Raw genomic sequence first — 18,381 nt, 5'->3', positions numbered from 1 at the left:
ACATTTGTTGAGAATGTAAAACAAAAATAAGCGCATCGTCGTACCACTTTAGACAACATTTCTTGACGAGAAACTATTTTTTTCCTTTTTAGTGGCCTACAAAAATATGCCAATAATTTATTAAAACTAAAAGCTACATCAATAATATTTTCAGGACAAGTGCGCGTTGGGCTCGCAAATGCATGTATCAGATTATATTGAATTTGAAGTGTGCATTCTTGAGATATAGCCTAATTACCGAAAACCATTAATTATGTATATTGCTCATTAATATTCACGGAATTTTTACCAAAACCTAATCAAGTCTTGCCATTACCCTACGGAATACGTCTTTAAAATTTCGTTTGAATTGATCAAGCCGTTATGGAGAAAACGATGACACAGACAGACAGACAGACAGACACACAGACACAGACTTCCACCCATAAATATATCTCTTCCTTACGGAAGAAAAAATGATCCCAATAAGAGTCCCTTTCTTCCTAAGAGTCCTTCTCCTGCATGTACATTTTATTATCTGGAAAGTGAAACAATAAAATTATTGTTCACTTATTTTATAGCCGTGAAGTTATTAAAAGACATTTTTGGAGAACCTTTTGGCAAACACCTCCATGTGTGTGCCATGGTTTCAGCAGAGCAGCTTCTTTTTGGGTGATACGTTATTATATGTAAATCTACTAATTTCTTTGGTTGATCGTAGAGAAATTCATTTACTTCAGTCGTTATAACGAGAGAGAGAGAGAGAGAGAGAGAGAGAGAGAGAGAGAGAGAGAGAGAGAGAGAGAGAGAGAGAGAGAGAGAGAGAGAGAGAGAGAGAGAGAGAAAATATCAGACTTTACATCCTTCAAATCTTTTGTACACAGGATAAAAAAACGACCTGAATGCTTAATTGCCAATTGTCAAAGCAAACTGAAAAAATGGGCCAATTTTCTTCAGTGTATTAGTCCAGTGACAGTGTAAAGGAATTATATAGGAATTAATTTCTGAAATGTAATTTTTTTCCAGCCAAATGTTTCCAATGAAAGATGTTAACTGCTTCTTCTGACTGCAATAAAAACATATTTTAAAAACAAAACGAAGTTTTGTATAAATTACTGGAAACTACACAGTACAGTAATAAGGGTACAATACGGTAAAGTTAAAAGCTAGTTGGACGTCGTGAGCACCTAATCAGTGGAAGCAGGCAGTGTAGTGCTGATGTTCCAAAGCCTTTCCTTCTATCACCCGTCACTCATTTGCCCCCACAGTCTCAAGACTCTTGTTCAAGACTCTTGCATCAAAAATTTAAAGTTTGGTCCTTTTAGACCTTCATCTACTTTAATTTGCATTTGCATTTGCGACCATTTCATGCATTGGGCAGTTTCACTGCTGTGATTTAACACGTACATAATTTGGAAGTCTTAACCAATAACTGGGACATCAGTAAGGGAAAAATACGAACGTCAGCTACAATTAAGGATAAAAAAAAACAATGTGTTGTTTGCATGTAATGCAATACTATTTTTATATATTGTTAAATACACTCGAGAATTTGTTACCTCATGAACTACGATAGAGAATAGAACCCGTATTCGGCTAGTAAACGAAACAATATTTTTATGTTTTACCTCCAGTACGGGAAGGTATTTGTAACATGTTTTGTCAGTCCGTCTATGTATGTGTCTGTAAATCGATATCTCACAAAACACTGCTCCAATGCTTATAAAAATTGACACACGTATGTTTATGGTATGGCAATTACAAGAACTTAATTACAAAAATGTACTTGATTTCGGTACAAAACGTATGTTCGTTGTGCTTAAGTTTATTTGGTGCTAAAACAAGGACACGGTTGAAACAGGTACAAAACAAAAGGGAATCAAAATTACAATTAGTATCCATAATAATTTCGTTCTCAAACAAAATTACAAAATTCAACTGTGGCTAATATTATGTCTGCGCACACCATTGCATTGAAATAATATGTATGTAATTATAGCAAATATATGCACTGAACTTAAATAAGCTCGGTCACGTTCACGATATATATAATTGGCTAAGCTTAAAATTAACAATTGGTAATACGGCTGACGACAATTTTGCTGAGTCTCTATGTACTATATCTTGTACAAGATGCAGTAAACATCGTCAACCTTGAATTGATCGATCGTAAGGTAAAATGAACAGTATATCTATGGTGTAATATGCAATCATTCTACATGAATCGAAAATGAATAAATTAGCCATACATAGTTACATCCTCTATGATTTTGAAGGTCAAGGTTAAGGTTAATTTACATATCATTACAGTAATTGCGAAACAAGATGACACACACACGCACACACGCACACGCACACTTGCTTACATACATACATACATACATACATACATACATACGTACACACGTACACACGTACACACATACATACATACATACATACATACATACATACATACATACACACACACATACATACATACCTACATACATGCATACATACATGCACACATACATACATACATACACACACACATACATACATACATACATACATACATACATACATACATACATACATACATACATACATACATACATCCCAAAAAATGAACACTCTTTTGCAAGTTTTGGAAAATAAACAGACACATTTGCATAACATTCACATTCTCTGGAATGTTAAAAATTAATAATTGCGATATCTGACCATAAATCACCTTATCAAATTGCTTAATCTGAAAATAAATGTCAACCTCAGAAAGATGACTTATGAGTGCACATACTCCAATTTAGTATGGTGGTACCATACAAAACAAAGCTAACTCCACTCACTGCGAATAAAACGTATTGTCGTACTAATAACCTAATCATATATAGGTACATACCTAATTTATTGAAATCGATAACAATAATATCTAATTTCTAATAATTTCTAACTATGTTTGCCTAGTCTTGTGTAATTTCAAATTGGTAACATAATTGCATTCACGAATATTAATATGAATAAAAAAATAAGTATATACATTTATGTAAATATTGCTTCCATCCCAATCAAGCTTTAGATCGTGTAAACACTGAATGAAGTTAAAATCTAGACATCGGCTGTGGTATTGGCATAAAAAACTAATGTTATTTTCTGCTCTGGTAATCTATTTTTCCCCAATTCTATGAATTCAATATCTTTAAATTGTCAATCCATTTACGAGGTTCCATGAATCCATTTTCCAAGTTCCATAAATTCCAATCAAGGTAGTCCTGCTCCTTGCCACGCTCCCCCCCCCCTCCATCCCCAAGAATCTATTGTGCGGAAGTTGCATGTCTATACGTAAACTGTGTTTAGCAAATACAACAGTAACATTCAAAATACTTATAAAAAGTTCTAGTACTATATAAACAGTATGTTTGCAATATTTTCAAAATGTTGCCAAAATGACACATACAAATTAGGACCTACTTGCTACTTACATTTAAAGTTTATCCAAATTTTAAAACTGCAGATGTTCATTTTCGATAATAGAAATATACGCTGATTTGCTACAATACTAATACTTCAAATGTTACCTGGGCTTTAACACTGTAATATGGTAACGAGAGGCAGTGACGTAATAAGAGGCAGTGACGTATTGGCAAGTCGCAATAATAAGGCCAGACTTTGATCTATATATTCGAGGATACAGAATACTGAATCCCAATTTCTGACAAATCTCAAACTACTTTTATTTTAATATCAGGTTGTTTTTAAATTCAATATAGCCATTTTTTACCATTTTTTACCATTTTCTATGCTCACTTTACATGGCTTTTATTCACAAGGGCTCTATGAGCAATGTACCAGTTAGTCAATATTACGTAAATCTTCTTCTCATTATATATGTATGTGGAATGTATAACAATGTAATATCTTTTTGGTACATCCAATGTTCAAATATGATATTAAAATGTCTGAAATGCAGTTTGCCAGTTATCTACCTCTCAATCTAAATAGCTTGTTTGCTTGCTCTTTTACCTTTAAAATCCTGTCATTTCCGTAACATCTTATCGTTCCCGGTCATGATTATTCAAACTGTCAATCTCATTCAATTTTTTAATATATTTGACCAGCAAGGCACAGACTTTGCATTTAATAAGGCATTTGAATAGCATTTCTTAGTTTTCCATACAGGTTCAAGAATCCACATCTAGTATTGTTATGAACATAGCAGATACCAAGTACGTACGTACTTATACAGCATAAACAGTATCTAGCGATAGTTTATCACATTACACATACAAATGGCAATGCAACCACTTAGCAATTTCAGATATAGTGGCCACTAAATTATATGTATACCAAGTATGAGGTCCAGCTCTCTTTGTAATTGTTGTATACAAACTAGGCAAACTAATCATTATGAAAGGCACATATATCATGTGCTATTGTTTACTCCAGGAATCAATATCTAGTGCGTGGTAGAAGTTCTCAAATAACTTGTAGGAATGCAGTTATCCCATACAGTTGTTGTCGAATATATTTTAGCATTCTACAGGCGAGGGACTGGCTGCATCTGATAACAGGAGTTTTGTTTCAATTTCGGGTTCTTTTCCTTCTTCATGAGCAGCTTCTTCTTCGGTGTTTATATCAACAAACTTGAAATTGTCGTTGGCAGACATGTTGACATAGGGCTGTAAAACAAACACAGGAATTACACATATACATGTATATGTTACACCCAATTCATGACATGGGTAAGTAACTTTGCCCAGTTCAACCATGAAATAGGCAATCGTGTTGCCCAGGTTTTGAAGTTGGTATGGTAAGATATGCCCAGTACATGAAATGAACATATTTTATGGGACACACACAAAATAGAATAAGAATCAAACAACTTTATTATCATGTATTTCCAAACTCATCACTTCACAATTCTTATTTTATTATAATTCAGTGTAGCTTGTGTTTTTAATAGAGTTCGATAATCAATACCCCTGTTCAAAACTCTTCCCAACAAATTTAATTTCGCCCCTTTTAGATCGTAATCTATACTCTCATTTGTATAAGGTTGACCATTCCATAAACTGGGCAACGTTACATTGCACATTTCATGAATTAGGCAGTTTCACGGATTAGGTGTAACATATATATTACAGAATCGATATGATCGAGAGATTGTGAAATACATCCTCAAAGACACTCCAACTACAATGACACTGTACATGTTGTTAGAACTGCCTGTTAATGTAAGTATTTGTCTTAGTTGATGTGTTAATTTCTGTCTGTAATATGAACTTTGATTTTCTTTCTGCTTTTCTCAGACTGTCTCTTTGTCTGACGGTACCTTTTCCGGCTGTCTACGTATACGTAGGTCTGTGTTCTGTCGGTTTTACAAGCCAGTCCGCCCGTCTTATTATATATTCCATGTCGTCTGTTTCAACCTTCATGAAAGCTTTTTCGTACATTCATCACTTGTCACACCCCTACTACTATCGCATGTCAAAAAACATGGACATACCTTCTTATCCAATATGAGTCGTCTTAGGGCCATGTAGAGTTGTCCGAAATCAGGACGATCATATGGTCTTTCGCGCCAACAATGGCGCATTATTTCATACCTGAAGTTGAAACATAGAAAATAATGCGGATTATTTCTTGAAATGTTGTGAAAGATTAAGCTTCATGTACACAGAAAAAAAAAAGAACTCAAGTTCAAAGACAACGGTTGATTCCCGTCAATACATTAATGGATTGGTTAACAAGGTTTTTTCGAGATTGACAAGTAGGTGTTGACATGTGTTCCTACTCCAACCAACGTTAAGCCCATTTCCATTCTTCAAAACCAAAATCACCTCTTAAGCACTTCTGAACTGTGTGTGTGTGTGTGTGTGTGTGTGTGTGTGTGTGTGTGTCCATTACATTGCATCAGCTAAGATGCCCCACATACAAAAATAAATACACAAAAACTAGGCCATAAGTTACAACTTCTGTTGCGCACGTGCAGGTATGTTAATTTTGCACTATAATAATTAAGCCATACATTCATATGCGAGTAGCAAATAAGTTTGACTTACACCTCATCCTCACAGTTCAAAGGTCGTGCCATGCGGTAACCTCTTGGTAGTTGTTGATAAAGTTCGGCACACGTCAGTCCTGGATATGGCGTACCACCTAGTATACATAAAGAAATATTCAAATAAAACACAAATACCAATAGCAGTCATGAGAGGCATTCAGTTGAATTGGACATTAGTTTTAATCCTTACGCTTTCTCCAGAAATTCTTACAGTTTATATTATCATTAAGCTTAAAACGGTAAAAAAATAGTAAACTAGAAAACTAATATTTGTTACCATTATAACTTTAAGAACTGTCTTATTATGACATTGTTTCGTAGTACTAACAACATATTATTTTCTGGGCGGCCTAGTTATTTGCTATATTTAATGTACGATTATAATTTGATTGATTGATTGATTGATTGATTGATTGATTGATTGATTGATTGATTGATTGATTGATTGATTGATTGATTGATTGATTGATTGATTGATTGATTGATTGATTGATTGATTGATTGATTGATTGATTGATTGATTGATCGATCGATTGATTGATCGATTGTCTATTTATATTGTTTTTTTCTAATTTATCAAATTGAATTGATTTCCTAACAGAAATATATTTATACAAGCAATTTACAGCTCACAAAATAATTATCATAAAAATTATAATAAATAAATATACAGATGAATGAATTCCATGATTAATATTAAAACGTAATAACTTACCTAGTGTAATAATCTCCCATAGTAATATTCCAAATGACCATCTACAAGAGATAAGAATTGGTCATATTTAATTTATCAGACAAGTGTTCCTTTACTTGCTTTCTTTGACAAAATATACTTAAAGTTACAAACAAATAAATGTTGTAGATAATGTAAGTATGGATAAATATAGACGAATATCCTAATTTAACGTTCCTTTGCTTACATTGCTCCTTCAATTTGGAACAGTCTTCCCCACAGTCTTTGTCACTGTCACTCTAAGTCTTCCTTCCACTCTGCCCTTAAAACTTACTTATTTCAATCTTAACTCTCACTAACTTACATACTTCTCTCTATACATCCTTCTATGTTTTCAAATTGTTTCTCTGTATCCTCTCATTTTGTTAGCAGTTCTGTGTCTGCGCCTGGAACACTTCGGAGAATAGGTGCATTCTAAATTCGCTTATTATTATTAACAGAAGGCAATGTTACCATTCTTCAAAATAAGAATGTATAAGTTTTGGATATCTCTGATAAAAGCAAATTAAGTTTTTGTTTTTTAACTTACACGTCACTCTTGGTAGTATAGACACTGTAATTCAAAGATTCTATAGCCATCCATCGTACAGGTAGGCGACCCTGTCAATACATTTTTAAAAATCAAATAACACATCACATTTTGAACAAAGTATAAGATAAAACATTGACAAAATTAGTAACTCCCTTTAGTAAACCCAATGTGAAGTATTAGTGAAATGCAGGCAAAAAAGAGGATATAAGCATTGGCCTGGCTTTCCCATCACAACACTTGGCATATATATATTTCAATAGTGTATCGCTTTAATGGTTACATTTAAAGTTTTGTCACTCTTTAATTTCATTTTGCTAGTTTTGTTTATTTGATTTCCAGTTGTAGCATATGTCTATCTTTCAAACGCTCTAGTGCAGGGAATTATATATTACACATGGCAAGCAAATAACTAACGTCTACCAATCAAATATGACATACATATATACATTAATATATTTAATGAATGATGCCAATTACAAACTTGAGGGGACCAACGATGTCCTTGTTCGGTTTGGCTAGTCATTTATTGGCAAGTCTGACATAATTCATGTGATTCCGGTAGAAATGACAAGTATATACTCACCGCTGTCATCTTGACATAGACTTCATCACTACGTGACAAACCAAAATCAGCCACTTTAGCCACGTAGTCACCATAGATTAGGATGTTCCTTGCTGCAAGGTCTCGATGAACACACTGCAAAGAGAAAACCATACTAGAACTTTAACACTGAATTGACAAGCGAGTTTACTTTCTTCGTGATTACACAACAATAGGCAAATATGTGTCCGTTGTGTTTTATTCTTTCTGATAGCTTAGTCTCAAAATGATGCCACACAACTGAATCATTCATGGTAAAATTGCTATTCCTTAAACATGAAACATAATGGATATGAGTTTGTATGGTTTTCCAGAAAAGATGAGTTAGTTTACTATATACGTTAAGCTATACTATAACATCTCGTTCACTTAATTAAAATCCGTGTAATAATAAATTTTAAAAAATCTAAAAAAAAAAAAAAATAACTGTAAGAAAATATAATGATTTGTACTTACGCCTTTATCTGATAGATGTTTCATTCCTAATGTGACGTCAGCAGCAAACTGTAATAATTGTTCACTATCATAGGTAGACATATTTAGTCTCTTCCTCGCATACTGTGGATCGGTTTCTAGGCAACGGCTGCTACGTAACAAATTGAGGAGATTGCCATGCTCTGCAAATTCAGTTGCAACGTACAGTACACCTAGAAACAGGAATACAAAATGTGTATTAAGACATTTATTAACCTATGAATTAAGATATCAATATATATATATATCAATATATATATATATATATATATATATATATATATATATATATATATATATATATATATATATATATATATATACCACAATGAGTACCACAATGAAAGATTCATCGCTGTTGACATTTTCGTAAAATATGCAAGCGATGAATATTTGACAAAAATTATAGTATTCATAAAGTTACTTATAATACATACCACTGCAAAGTATGCAAAATATAACATTTCGAGCATAGGCGATACCATCGGTAAAGGAAGATCTAAGTCCTCGGTATAAGAAATGTTTTTGAAACGAATAACATATCATCTACAAAGTGCAATTACATTATATTTGTTAATAGTCAGCTACAATACCTGAATGTTCACAAGCTCCAACCAAGTTTACAATATTTGGATGTTTACCCACTTTACACATTATTTCTAGTTCTCCAATAAAATCTTTTCTATCGGCATCAGTTGCACCATCTGTAGGTAAATCAGGGATAACGAGATAATAATCACTGACTGTTTATAACAATTGAAGTATTTAAAGTTCACTCTATAACGGTTCTGTGTTTTGATGGCCACATAAATTTAATATTGGTATATTCTTACATTATTCCAACGACTAAAATTTCAGACTTGTGGCATCCTGTCTAGCAGTTCTAGACCTTTTACATGGTACAACGTTTTATATATGTTTGCATTTTGTAATCTAACTTCGAAATTATTTTTTCAGTGACAAACTCCCACTTTTTAAGAATACAAAATGTTGTCCACAAGATGTGATGTATTGAGATGTACAGAGAACAGAACACCAACCAACTAACCTTTCAATATTTTAACTGCTACATCATGTACAGTTTTATCTTCTTTCTTGATTGCTGCCTTCATCACTCTTCCAAAGTTTCCCTCTGCTAAAATATTGTCCTCGAATATAATCTTTTCCCAGGGAATTCTCCAAAACTCTAAGTTGTTTGGTACTACCATGGCCTGTCCTCCAAGTAGCGTAATTTCTTGTTCCTGTCTGAGACTTCCCGGATTTCTGCCATAGTCATTATCACTAGATTGCTGTCTCTCAAGCTGGAATAGTAAGATACATTCGCGGTTAGAGAGTTCAACAGAGATTGGCATTAAAAGGAATCTGAAATATGTGCCAGCAAAAAGTGTCACTACAAGAAATTGACCATAACAGAAATTGACAAGAGACGAAATTAACATACAAAGGTTGACTCCAAACAGTAATTTAATTAAAAACTGAAATTTACATTTAAGAGAGTAAATTGACATTTGATACAAATTGACACGAAAAGTAGTTGACATAAAATGAAATTAATATACAAAAATATACATCAGAAATCGATATTTGACAGATATTGGATAGCTGGGAGGAAAGATGGAGAGAAGGGGAGGAAAGAAGAGGTACAGCATAAACACAGTCTCATTGGATATCATTGTTTCCTTGGCGGAAATAATAATTTCAACATCACTTTAAAAGCGCAAAGAAACAAAACCCAACTGCCATTAATATCGAAGATAGATAGATAGATAGATAGATAGATAGATAGATAGATGGATGGATGGATGGATGGATGGACGGACGGACGGACGGACGGACGGACGGACGGACGGACGGACGGACGGACGGACGGACGGACAGACAGACAGACAGACAGACAGACAGACAGACAGACAGACAGACAGACAGACAGACAGACAGACAGACAGACAGACAGACAGACAGACAGACAGACAGACAGACAGACAGACAGACAGACAGACAGACAGACAGATAGATAGATATATAGACAGTTATTGAACATGACGTAAAAGCAAATCTTACACATGGAAATTGACACTAATCAGAAATTACGTTCTAGTGAAATTGATATTTCACCGATTTAGAGTTGTAGAAACTGGTTTAAAATTGTAAACAGTCAGATTAGAATAATGGCGAAAAAACAATTAAAAAGTTAAAACAAAAGAACTTTAATGGGCGCTTCGTTACCTCACTCATTCGGACGGGAGGCACTTCTACAGACCGTTGACGGCGTCGTTTATTACGAGTTCGGATAAACATAACACAAACTGCACAAGCCAGGAGCAATATTAAAATGACTCCACATATGATTCCAATCACCATGACGACAGCTGACGTCAGAGAACCATCGAGTAATCCATAAGATGGGTCTTTCAGACCCACGGTACTTTGTTTAGTTGCTGGTGGGCTTGTCTTGTTTGTACCTTTTTGTGTTGTTGGCATTTCTGAAAGAATAAACAACTTTTGTGATATATCATTTATATCATTATAATACGTTTTATTAATTACTTCATTCATTCATTCATTCATTCATTCGTTCGTTCGTTCGTTCGTTTGTTCAGCTATTCATCCATCCATTCATACATTCATTCTCTCACTTGCTCGTTCGTTTGCCATTCATTCATTCATTCATTCATTCATTCAACCCCCACAAAAAAAACAGCAACAACCCCCCAAAAACAACAACAACAACAACAACAACAACAACAACAACAAAACATTCACTTCCTGTCACTTCCTATACAATATGCAGCTAGTGTTAAATCCAAGTACAAGAATACGCAAGCGCATAACTGGCTATTACATGTATAAAAACACAAACTTAAATTATTGATATTCCCTACACTTTTGTCGTCTGAATATAAACCTCAGTGTAAAACACTGGAAGTTACAAATGATGTTGAAGGTAGTCACTTGAGAACATTTCAGAAAGTGTAATTACATCAACATTTCTGTAATGCTATATACAGCGAACTTCACAATACCGTTCACCTTTTCTGTTTGATACAGCCACGCAGAAACCAATAAGAAACTGCACAAGCAACATTTTAAGATGGCAAGATTAAATGAGTACAGTTTCTTGCTACATTTAGTATAAGTCACTGTCTACACATGCCACCATACAGACATCAAATGAACACTGTAAAGGACAAATTGTAATGCACCCTTCATCGGGTGTTTGATACTAAGTAACACATTGGCGCCCGAATGTCTTATTAGATTAGAGTAGGTTAGGTTAGATTAGCTTAGCTTAGTTTAGTTTAGTTTAGGTTAGGTTAGATTAAATGAAATGAAATTGAATTAAATTAGATTAAAATAGATTAGATTAGATTAGATTAGATCTGGCCAGGTTGAAGAATAGTTTTGTTTCGATTCAACAGATTTATATTGTGTTTATTTTCAGGATGTAGTTTGATATGGTTTGCTTAACAATTTAACTATGTTAATATTAGCTCAGATAAAAATAATTGGTTTGCAAACAAAATACGTTAAAGGGGCTTTTACCTATGTCCTACAGTACCAAAAAAAGCAAAACATCCTATCTCATACCTTTCGTACTGTGTGATATCACCGTTCTGGTCAGAAATGTCATCCGCCCTCTACTTTGCGTTTCATATGTTCGTATTTTGGTTTGAGGTGTTGTTGCAGCTGTTTTTACGTCACTGTGATCACGTGACAACGAAGAAGAAGCTGTGTAGAGCAAGATAGACAGTGCAATACAGAACGAAAAAATGCATATATACATACAGATCTAGATATCACGAATAACAAGAAATGAAATTTTAAGAAGAAAAGCGGGGGTGCGAAGGAAGAGGAGGAGCGGGAGTGTAAGGAAAAGGGGGAAGAAAGGTGGGGAGAAGAAGATAGCTGGGAGGAAAGATGGAGAGAAGGGGAGGAAAGAAGAGGTACATACCGTGGCCGATAACGACAAACCGGTCTTCTAATTCAAGTGTCGGTCTTCTAGTTCAAAAAACCGGTCTTCTAATTCAAGTGTCGGTCTTCTAGTTCAAGTGTCGGTCTTCTAGTTCAAAAAACCGGTCTTCTAATTCAAGTGTCGGTCTTCTAGTTCAAGTGTCGGTCTTCTAGTTCAAGTGTCGGTCTTCTAGTTCAGGTGTCGGTCTTCTAGTTCAAGTGTCGGTCTTCTAGTTCAAGTGTCGGTCTTCTAATTCAAGTGTCGGTCTTCTAGTTCAAGTGTCGGTCTTCTAACTCAAGTGTCGCGTCCATCTTCTCTTTCAAAGGTTTTCTATACTATACTATACTATACTATACTATACTATACTATACTATACTATACTATACTATACTATACAATACTATACTATGATATGCTATACTATACTGAACTATACTATACTATACAGTACTATACTATACTACATGTATACACTATACTATAATACTATACTATACTATGATATGCTATACTATACTGAACTATACTATACTATACTATACTATACTATACTATACTATACTATACTATACTATACTATACTATACTACACTATGCAATATACTATATACTATGCTATACTATAATATACTATACTATACTTTACTATACTATACAATACTATACTATACTATACTATATTATATACTATACTATACTACACTATAGTATAGTATAGTATAGTATAGTATAGTATAGTATAGTATAGTATAGTATTATAGTATAGTATAGTATAGTATACTATAGTGTAGTGTAGTGTAGTGTAGTGTAGTGTAGTGTAGTGTAGTGTAGTATAGAAAACTTTTGAATGAGAAGACGGACGCGACACTTGAGTTAGAAGACCGACACTTGAACTAGAAGACCGACACTTGAATTAGAAGACCGACACTTGAGTTAGAAGACCGACACCTGAACTAGAAGACCGATTTTTGAATTAGAAGACCGACACTTGAATTAGAAGATCGACACTTGAGTTAGAAGACCGACACTTGAACTAGAAGACCGATTTTTGAATTAGAAGACCGACACTTGAATTAGAAGACCGACACTTGAATTAGAAGACCGGTTTTTTGAACTAGAAGACCGACACTTGAATTAGAAGAACGACACTTGAATTAGAAGACCGGTTTTTTGAACTAGAAGACCGACACTTGAATTAGAAGACCGATTTGTCGTTATCGGCCACGGTAGGTACAGCATAAACACAGTCTCATTGGATATCATTGTTTCCTTGGCGGAAATAATAATTTCAACATCACTTTAAAAGCGCAAAGAAACAAAACCCAACTGCCATTAATATCGAAATAGATAGATAGATAGATAGATAGATAGATAGATAGATAGATAGATAGATAGATAGATAGATAGATAGATAGATAGATAGATAGATAGATAGATAGATAGATAGATAGATAGATAGATAGATAGATAGATAGATAGATAGATAGATAGATAGATAGATAGATAGATAGATAGATAGATAGATAGATAGATAGATAGATACAGTGCAAGACAAATCACCCAAGGCACCAATATTGAAACGCAAGGCATTGAAGAACAACATTACTGCATGTCAGGTGACACGTGATATACTCAATTAGCAACAGGGTCTGGAATTGTTTATGTTTGACCCAATTCAGCCAAAAGGATGCACATATAGTGGTCTGATTAATGAACTTGATTGTGATTTAGTAGAATGACTTCTTTCAAACTGGTGATCCTATCCTACCCTATTGTTATAGTGTTATTCGTAAACAAAGTCTGTTTTGGTAAACAATTCTGGGGTTTTTTATCAGTTAATCAAAGGTTAGGATCGTTTCCCATGACATAACTGCCAAACACGTGACCTATTACATGTGTTTGGTGTTACTAACTATTTGTACGGATTGTATTGAAAGATGTAACACATATACAGGGGGGCATATGTTAACAAGTAGAAAAGAAAAGTCTACCATTTTCACACAGTCTGACGGATTATACAAACAATCGTTCGTCTGTTTATTGTGTGTTCAGTACTAGTCATGCATGAAAACAGTTGTTGACGACAAACTACTGTACATGTTCGAAATATACTAATTTAAGAAGTTTGTTAATTCCTGAATATTTCTGGGAAGTTTCCGAATATATGTATAAATTTCTTCAATTACTTAATCCATGCAAAGTGAGACAAACAAGAAATATATCTTGCTATGTTTTTTAACAAAGCGTTCAAAATTAGATTTGACAATGATTAACTATTTATTTATTTATTTATTTATTTATTCATTCATTCATTCATTCATCCATCCATCCATTCATCCATTCATTCATTCATTCATTCATTCATTCATTCATTCATTCATGTTACTTGTACCTTCTCCAACCATGTTGGGTTTTTGTGTCGAATTGTATCAGCACTTAAACATGTTGTATAGTTGCTCCGTTGTTACGCCATTTGTATTGTTATGTAAAGGTGTGCTCATTGGTCAAGAGCCCTAATACATTCATTTGAATATATGAATATACATTTTCTCTCAAACCTTGTTTTCAATACTATACCCCTCCCCTATTGTATTTAAATGTACTAAGGCTACTCTCGCCTCGGCTGTCCACGCATGTGGTCAGAAATTAATCGCAAATGAATAGAATAAATGAATAGAATTGTTATAATGACTTGCAGAATGGATACAGGTTAGTTTCCAGTATCATGAAATGAAACATTCTGGGCGTCATGCATGACAGTGACATACCGTACCCATTCAAAAAACTAAACTACCATTTTGATTTATAAGATACATTATTTACTCTTTCTGTTAAACAGTACAAATTGATCAAGAGTTAATGTACGGTACATTATCTAATTAAGCAACACGGTGGGGAGATCTTGTCTGACCTGGAACCTTCTACCATGATAGGTCTCTTTACAATGGCATGCATGATTTAAGGGAACTTCTTTGTAACACTTATTTGTTTGTAAACGAAAGAATAAACTATTCTAATTCTAAACAGCATGGTGAATTTGAGGAAAACATTTAGCGCTAATATTTAGCGGAATTACAATTATATACAAGAAATTTAAAATATACTTTTTTTCAAACATGATATACGTTCCGCTGTTTTCTATAAAGGTCCCTTGCCCTAAATACACGTCTTCCTCTGCTAGCCATGATCAGTTAGATATACTGCTGTCAAAATTATGAGGTTGGTTGAATAATTAAAACTGTACACCAAACTTACTGTCTGTGTAGACGAAGACTTCCGACTCTTGACTGGTGACTTCATTCGTTGTAAGTAATGAAATAGTTGTCATTCCTCCCTCTGAAAAAGAATTAGCACAGAGAACATCGTTTAATTAAGAACTAATTGAACACGACACTTGTTGAAATATAGTCACTGATAGAAATCGTCGAAGAACGAACATTTTGGTACCTCTATGTGAATACATAGTGTGGATCTAAGACAATCATCCGTTTGGAAAGCAAAGTGAAATGTACGCTAGCTAAATACTTTTACATGTGGTAGATGACAGAAGTAAATGATAATTATACCTTGGTTTTGTAGATATATCACCCTACAAATAAGACGAGAATGAGGTTGAATGTAGTGTCGTCTCGTGGGAACTCGCTATCAGAGGCGCCACCCTACTGTGAGAGTATTTACATCAACGTCTCTCTATAACTAAATGTCAACATGTTTGAACATTACAGTTTTGGTTTTTGTCAGTCTATATCAGTTGATTGTTCGCTTTCGATAGTTAGTATACTATGCTATTCCAAAATGATACTTTTTTACATCATTGACCTATTAAAAGTTGAAAGTGACTGAGAGCAAAACTCGTGTGCTATACTTCGTCCATGATTGATTAATTAAAGAAATACATTATTCTGACACTTTTAACTCGTTCATCAAATTTCAAGGTGAGTTTACATCATGTTATGCACTTTGTGGAGTCGTGATGCACGAAGTGTTAAAGTGGCTGGCTTTGAATCTACGGGTTGAAGGTTAGGAATTCGACCCCTCAGTTTGTTTGTGAACTGCTTGTGCTTCATCAGTCGACTCAATTGTAAATATGGGGTGGGGGCAAGATGGACAGAGGTTGCAATATGTAAATCCTTTAATCCCACATGCGCTAGAGACATCAATTTGTTGTAAGCTTCCAAGAGGGTCGAGAAAGTCATGTAGGACCGTTGTGCTTCTATAGGTCTGTGCCATGGGTAACAATTGTATTGTGCTATAATGACATCAATTTGTATAATTGTGTACTAGTATTTATATTATTAAATACAATTCGGACCTAAATTGACAATGACAATGTATGTTTATGCGAAGACATGCACATAGACATGAATAGAGTAAACAAATATTAATACTATAGATTATCAACCCCATTGCAAACAGTCACACACACTATGATCTGAAATATATTTTTATACCTGGTAATGTTTTTCCAAAGATTTCGTCACTCAATGGCCCAGCACCAGCGGAAGTGTAGGCTTTGATTTTAAAAGAGTAGGTCGTAGCTGGTTCAAGATATTGGAAAGTTGCTGTTCTTGTTGAAGTAGTACGGACTTTACGGTGCAAGCCATCATCTCTGTTAACAAATATATACTCGTATCGGGTGATGATACCGTTTCGTGTTCTTTCTTCAGGTTCATCCCATACAAACTTCAGACTGTCTGAGGTAACTTCGCTGACTGTAATGTTTACTGGCGGACTGTCGGGCTCTGTATGGGAATGATAATATATACTATAAGCACTTTTCAAGCTACATATTATAGTTCGGGCTTTTTTACACGAAAAGGAGGGGAGAATAACCAAATGTTCTTTCATCCTCTATGATGCACATTGTCGAATACTTACCAGCTTCTCTCGTCCGAGTTTCTTCATCTACCGTTTCTCCCGATTGTATGGTGAATGCTTGTACAACAACACGGTAGTTAGTGTAGGGCATGAGTCCATTAAGGATGTAGTTGGTTTCTTCTGTTTCCCTTCCCATTCTGTCTCGGAGTGGTTTTCCATTGGCATAAACTTGCAAATCATAATACCTGATAATGCCATTTTTCACCAGAGGCTCGTCCCATGTTACAAGTATACGATCTGGTCCAGTGGCTCTTAAACGCAGATTTTGAACGGGGCCAGGAGCTAGAGGAGACAGAAAAATAGGAAAACTTGTATCATCTCTCTTCTTGAGAAATTCATTTTCAAGTTCACGATTTATCAGCCGCGAAAGATTGATAAATGCACTATTTTTTGTTGTTGATGTACTGTGCACACGTATCTAACGTGATAAGTTTGGGAGTTTTTATTTCTTACCTTTTTTTGATATTTTACTGATAAATTGCAACATCGCCATAATTCGTTTTATAACAATTAAATTATTATTTTGCAGTATTTTCACTTCTAGATAAACAAAACTTGAAGATTATGATGTCAAATTTATCACATTTCCTAAAATACATTAAAACCCCAGAATCAAAAGGTGTTCGTGACTTTATTATTAGCAAACATATGTTCATTGCTTATTTCACTTGTTTACATAGAAATCCCTTTACAAATGGCGACTTCGAAAATGAGATTAGTTGTTATCCAACAAAAACGATTTTACTTCAGTTTTTCTACCCCTTAATATAAATATATCTAAACAATATGGTCAAATTGAGACAAGGAAGAATTTTAGATGCATGGCACTCAGTAAAACACTCTGGGAACGAGGTCAAAGTGATGATCTTTCTGTTGTTCTTTGACTGACCATCATATAAATATACTTTTTATCGTCCATATTTTGAGGCCGTCCATGATCTTCATAACCTACCTACATGTACATCTTAGGTGTATAACCATATGTTTTCCCATAGACCCTCGAGGTCCACCAACGATGGTCTATAGGTTTTCCAATACTAAAGTTATTACTATTAATATTTTTTTTGCTCTTGGCCACTTTTTACCACAACCATTGAAGAATACCAAGAGTGTTTTTCTCACTACATACTGGCATTGTGTTTAAAGTATTACATATACTGATATGAAATTGATCGTTCTGTCTGAA

The 18,381-nt window shown here is 34.3% G+C and overlaps 1 protein-coding gene across 2 annotated transcripts in view; it reads right to left on the bottom strand.

The window, feature by feature from the left end:
* Positions 1-2,566: 2,566 nt before the first annotated feature.
* Positions 2,567-18,381, bottom strand: part of LOC144436113 (angiopoietin-1 receptor-like) — a 39,309-nt gene continuing 23,494 nt past the window's right edge. The window contains exons 9-22 of one of the 2 annotated variants that reach the window (XM_078124803.1): positions 17,196-17,477; positions 16,769-17,059; positions 15,573-15,653; positions 11,954-12,094; positions 10,592-10,848; positions 9,414-9,666; positions 8,959-9,069; positions 8,348-8,538; positions 7,874-7,987; positions 7,288-7,358; positions 6,741-6,781; positions 6,024-6,120; positions 5,468-5,567; positions 2,567-4,640 (exon numbers count right to left, since the gene is read on the bottom strand). In XM_078124803.1, the coding sequence (XP_077980929.1) occupies positions 4,491-4,640; positions 5,468-5,567; positions 6,024-6,120; positions 6,741-6,781; positions 7,288-7,358; positions 7,874-7,987; positions 8,348-8,538; positions 8,959-9,069; positions 9,414-9,666; positions 10,592-10,848; positions 11,954-12,094; positions 15,573-15,653; positions 16,769-17,059; positions 17,196-17,477 (2,180 nt within the window). In that variant the 3' untranslated portion in view covers positions 2,567-4,490. The remainder of the gene's footprint in view (positions 4,641-5,467; positions 5,568-6,023; positions 6,121-6,740; positions 6,782-7,287; positions 7,359-7,873; positions 7,988-8,347; positions 8,539-8,958; positions 9,070-9,413; positions 9,667-10,591; positions 10,849-11,953; positions 12,095-15,572; positions 15,654-16,768; positions 17,060-17,195; positions 17,478-18,381) is intronic. The other variant, XM_078124804.1, reaches the window with a different exon arrangement.

This window comes from Glandiceps talaboti, chromosome 6, assembly GCF_964340395.1.
Source record: "Glandiceps talaboti chromosome 6, keGlaTala1.1, whole genome shotgun sequence".
Classification (NCBI taxonomy): domain Eukaryota; kingdom Metazoa; phylum Hemichordata; class Enteropneusta; family Spengelidae; genus Glandiceps; species Glandiceps talaboti.
This window is presented reverse-complemented; position numbering and strand designations above follow the sequence as displayed.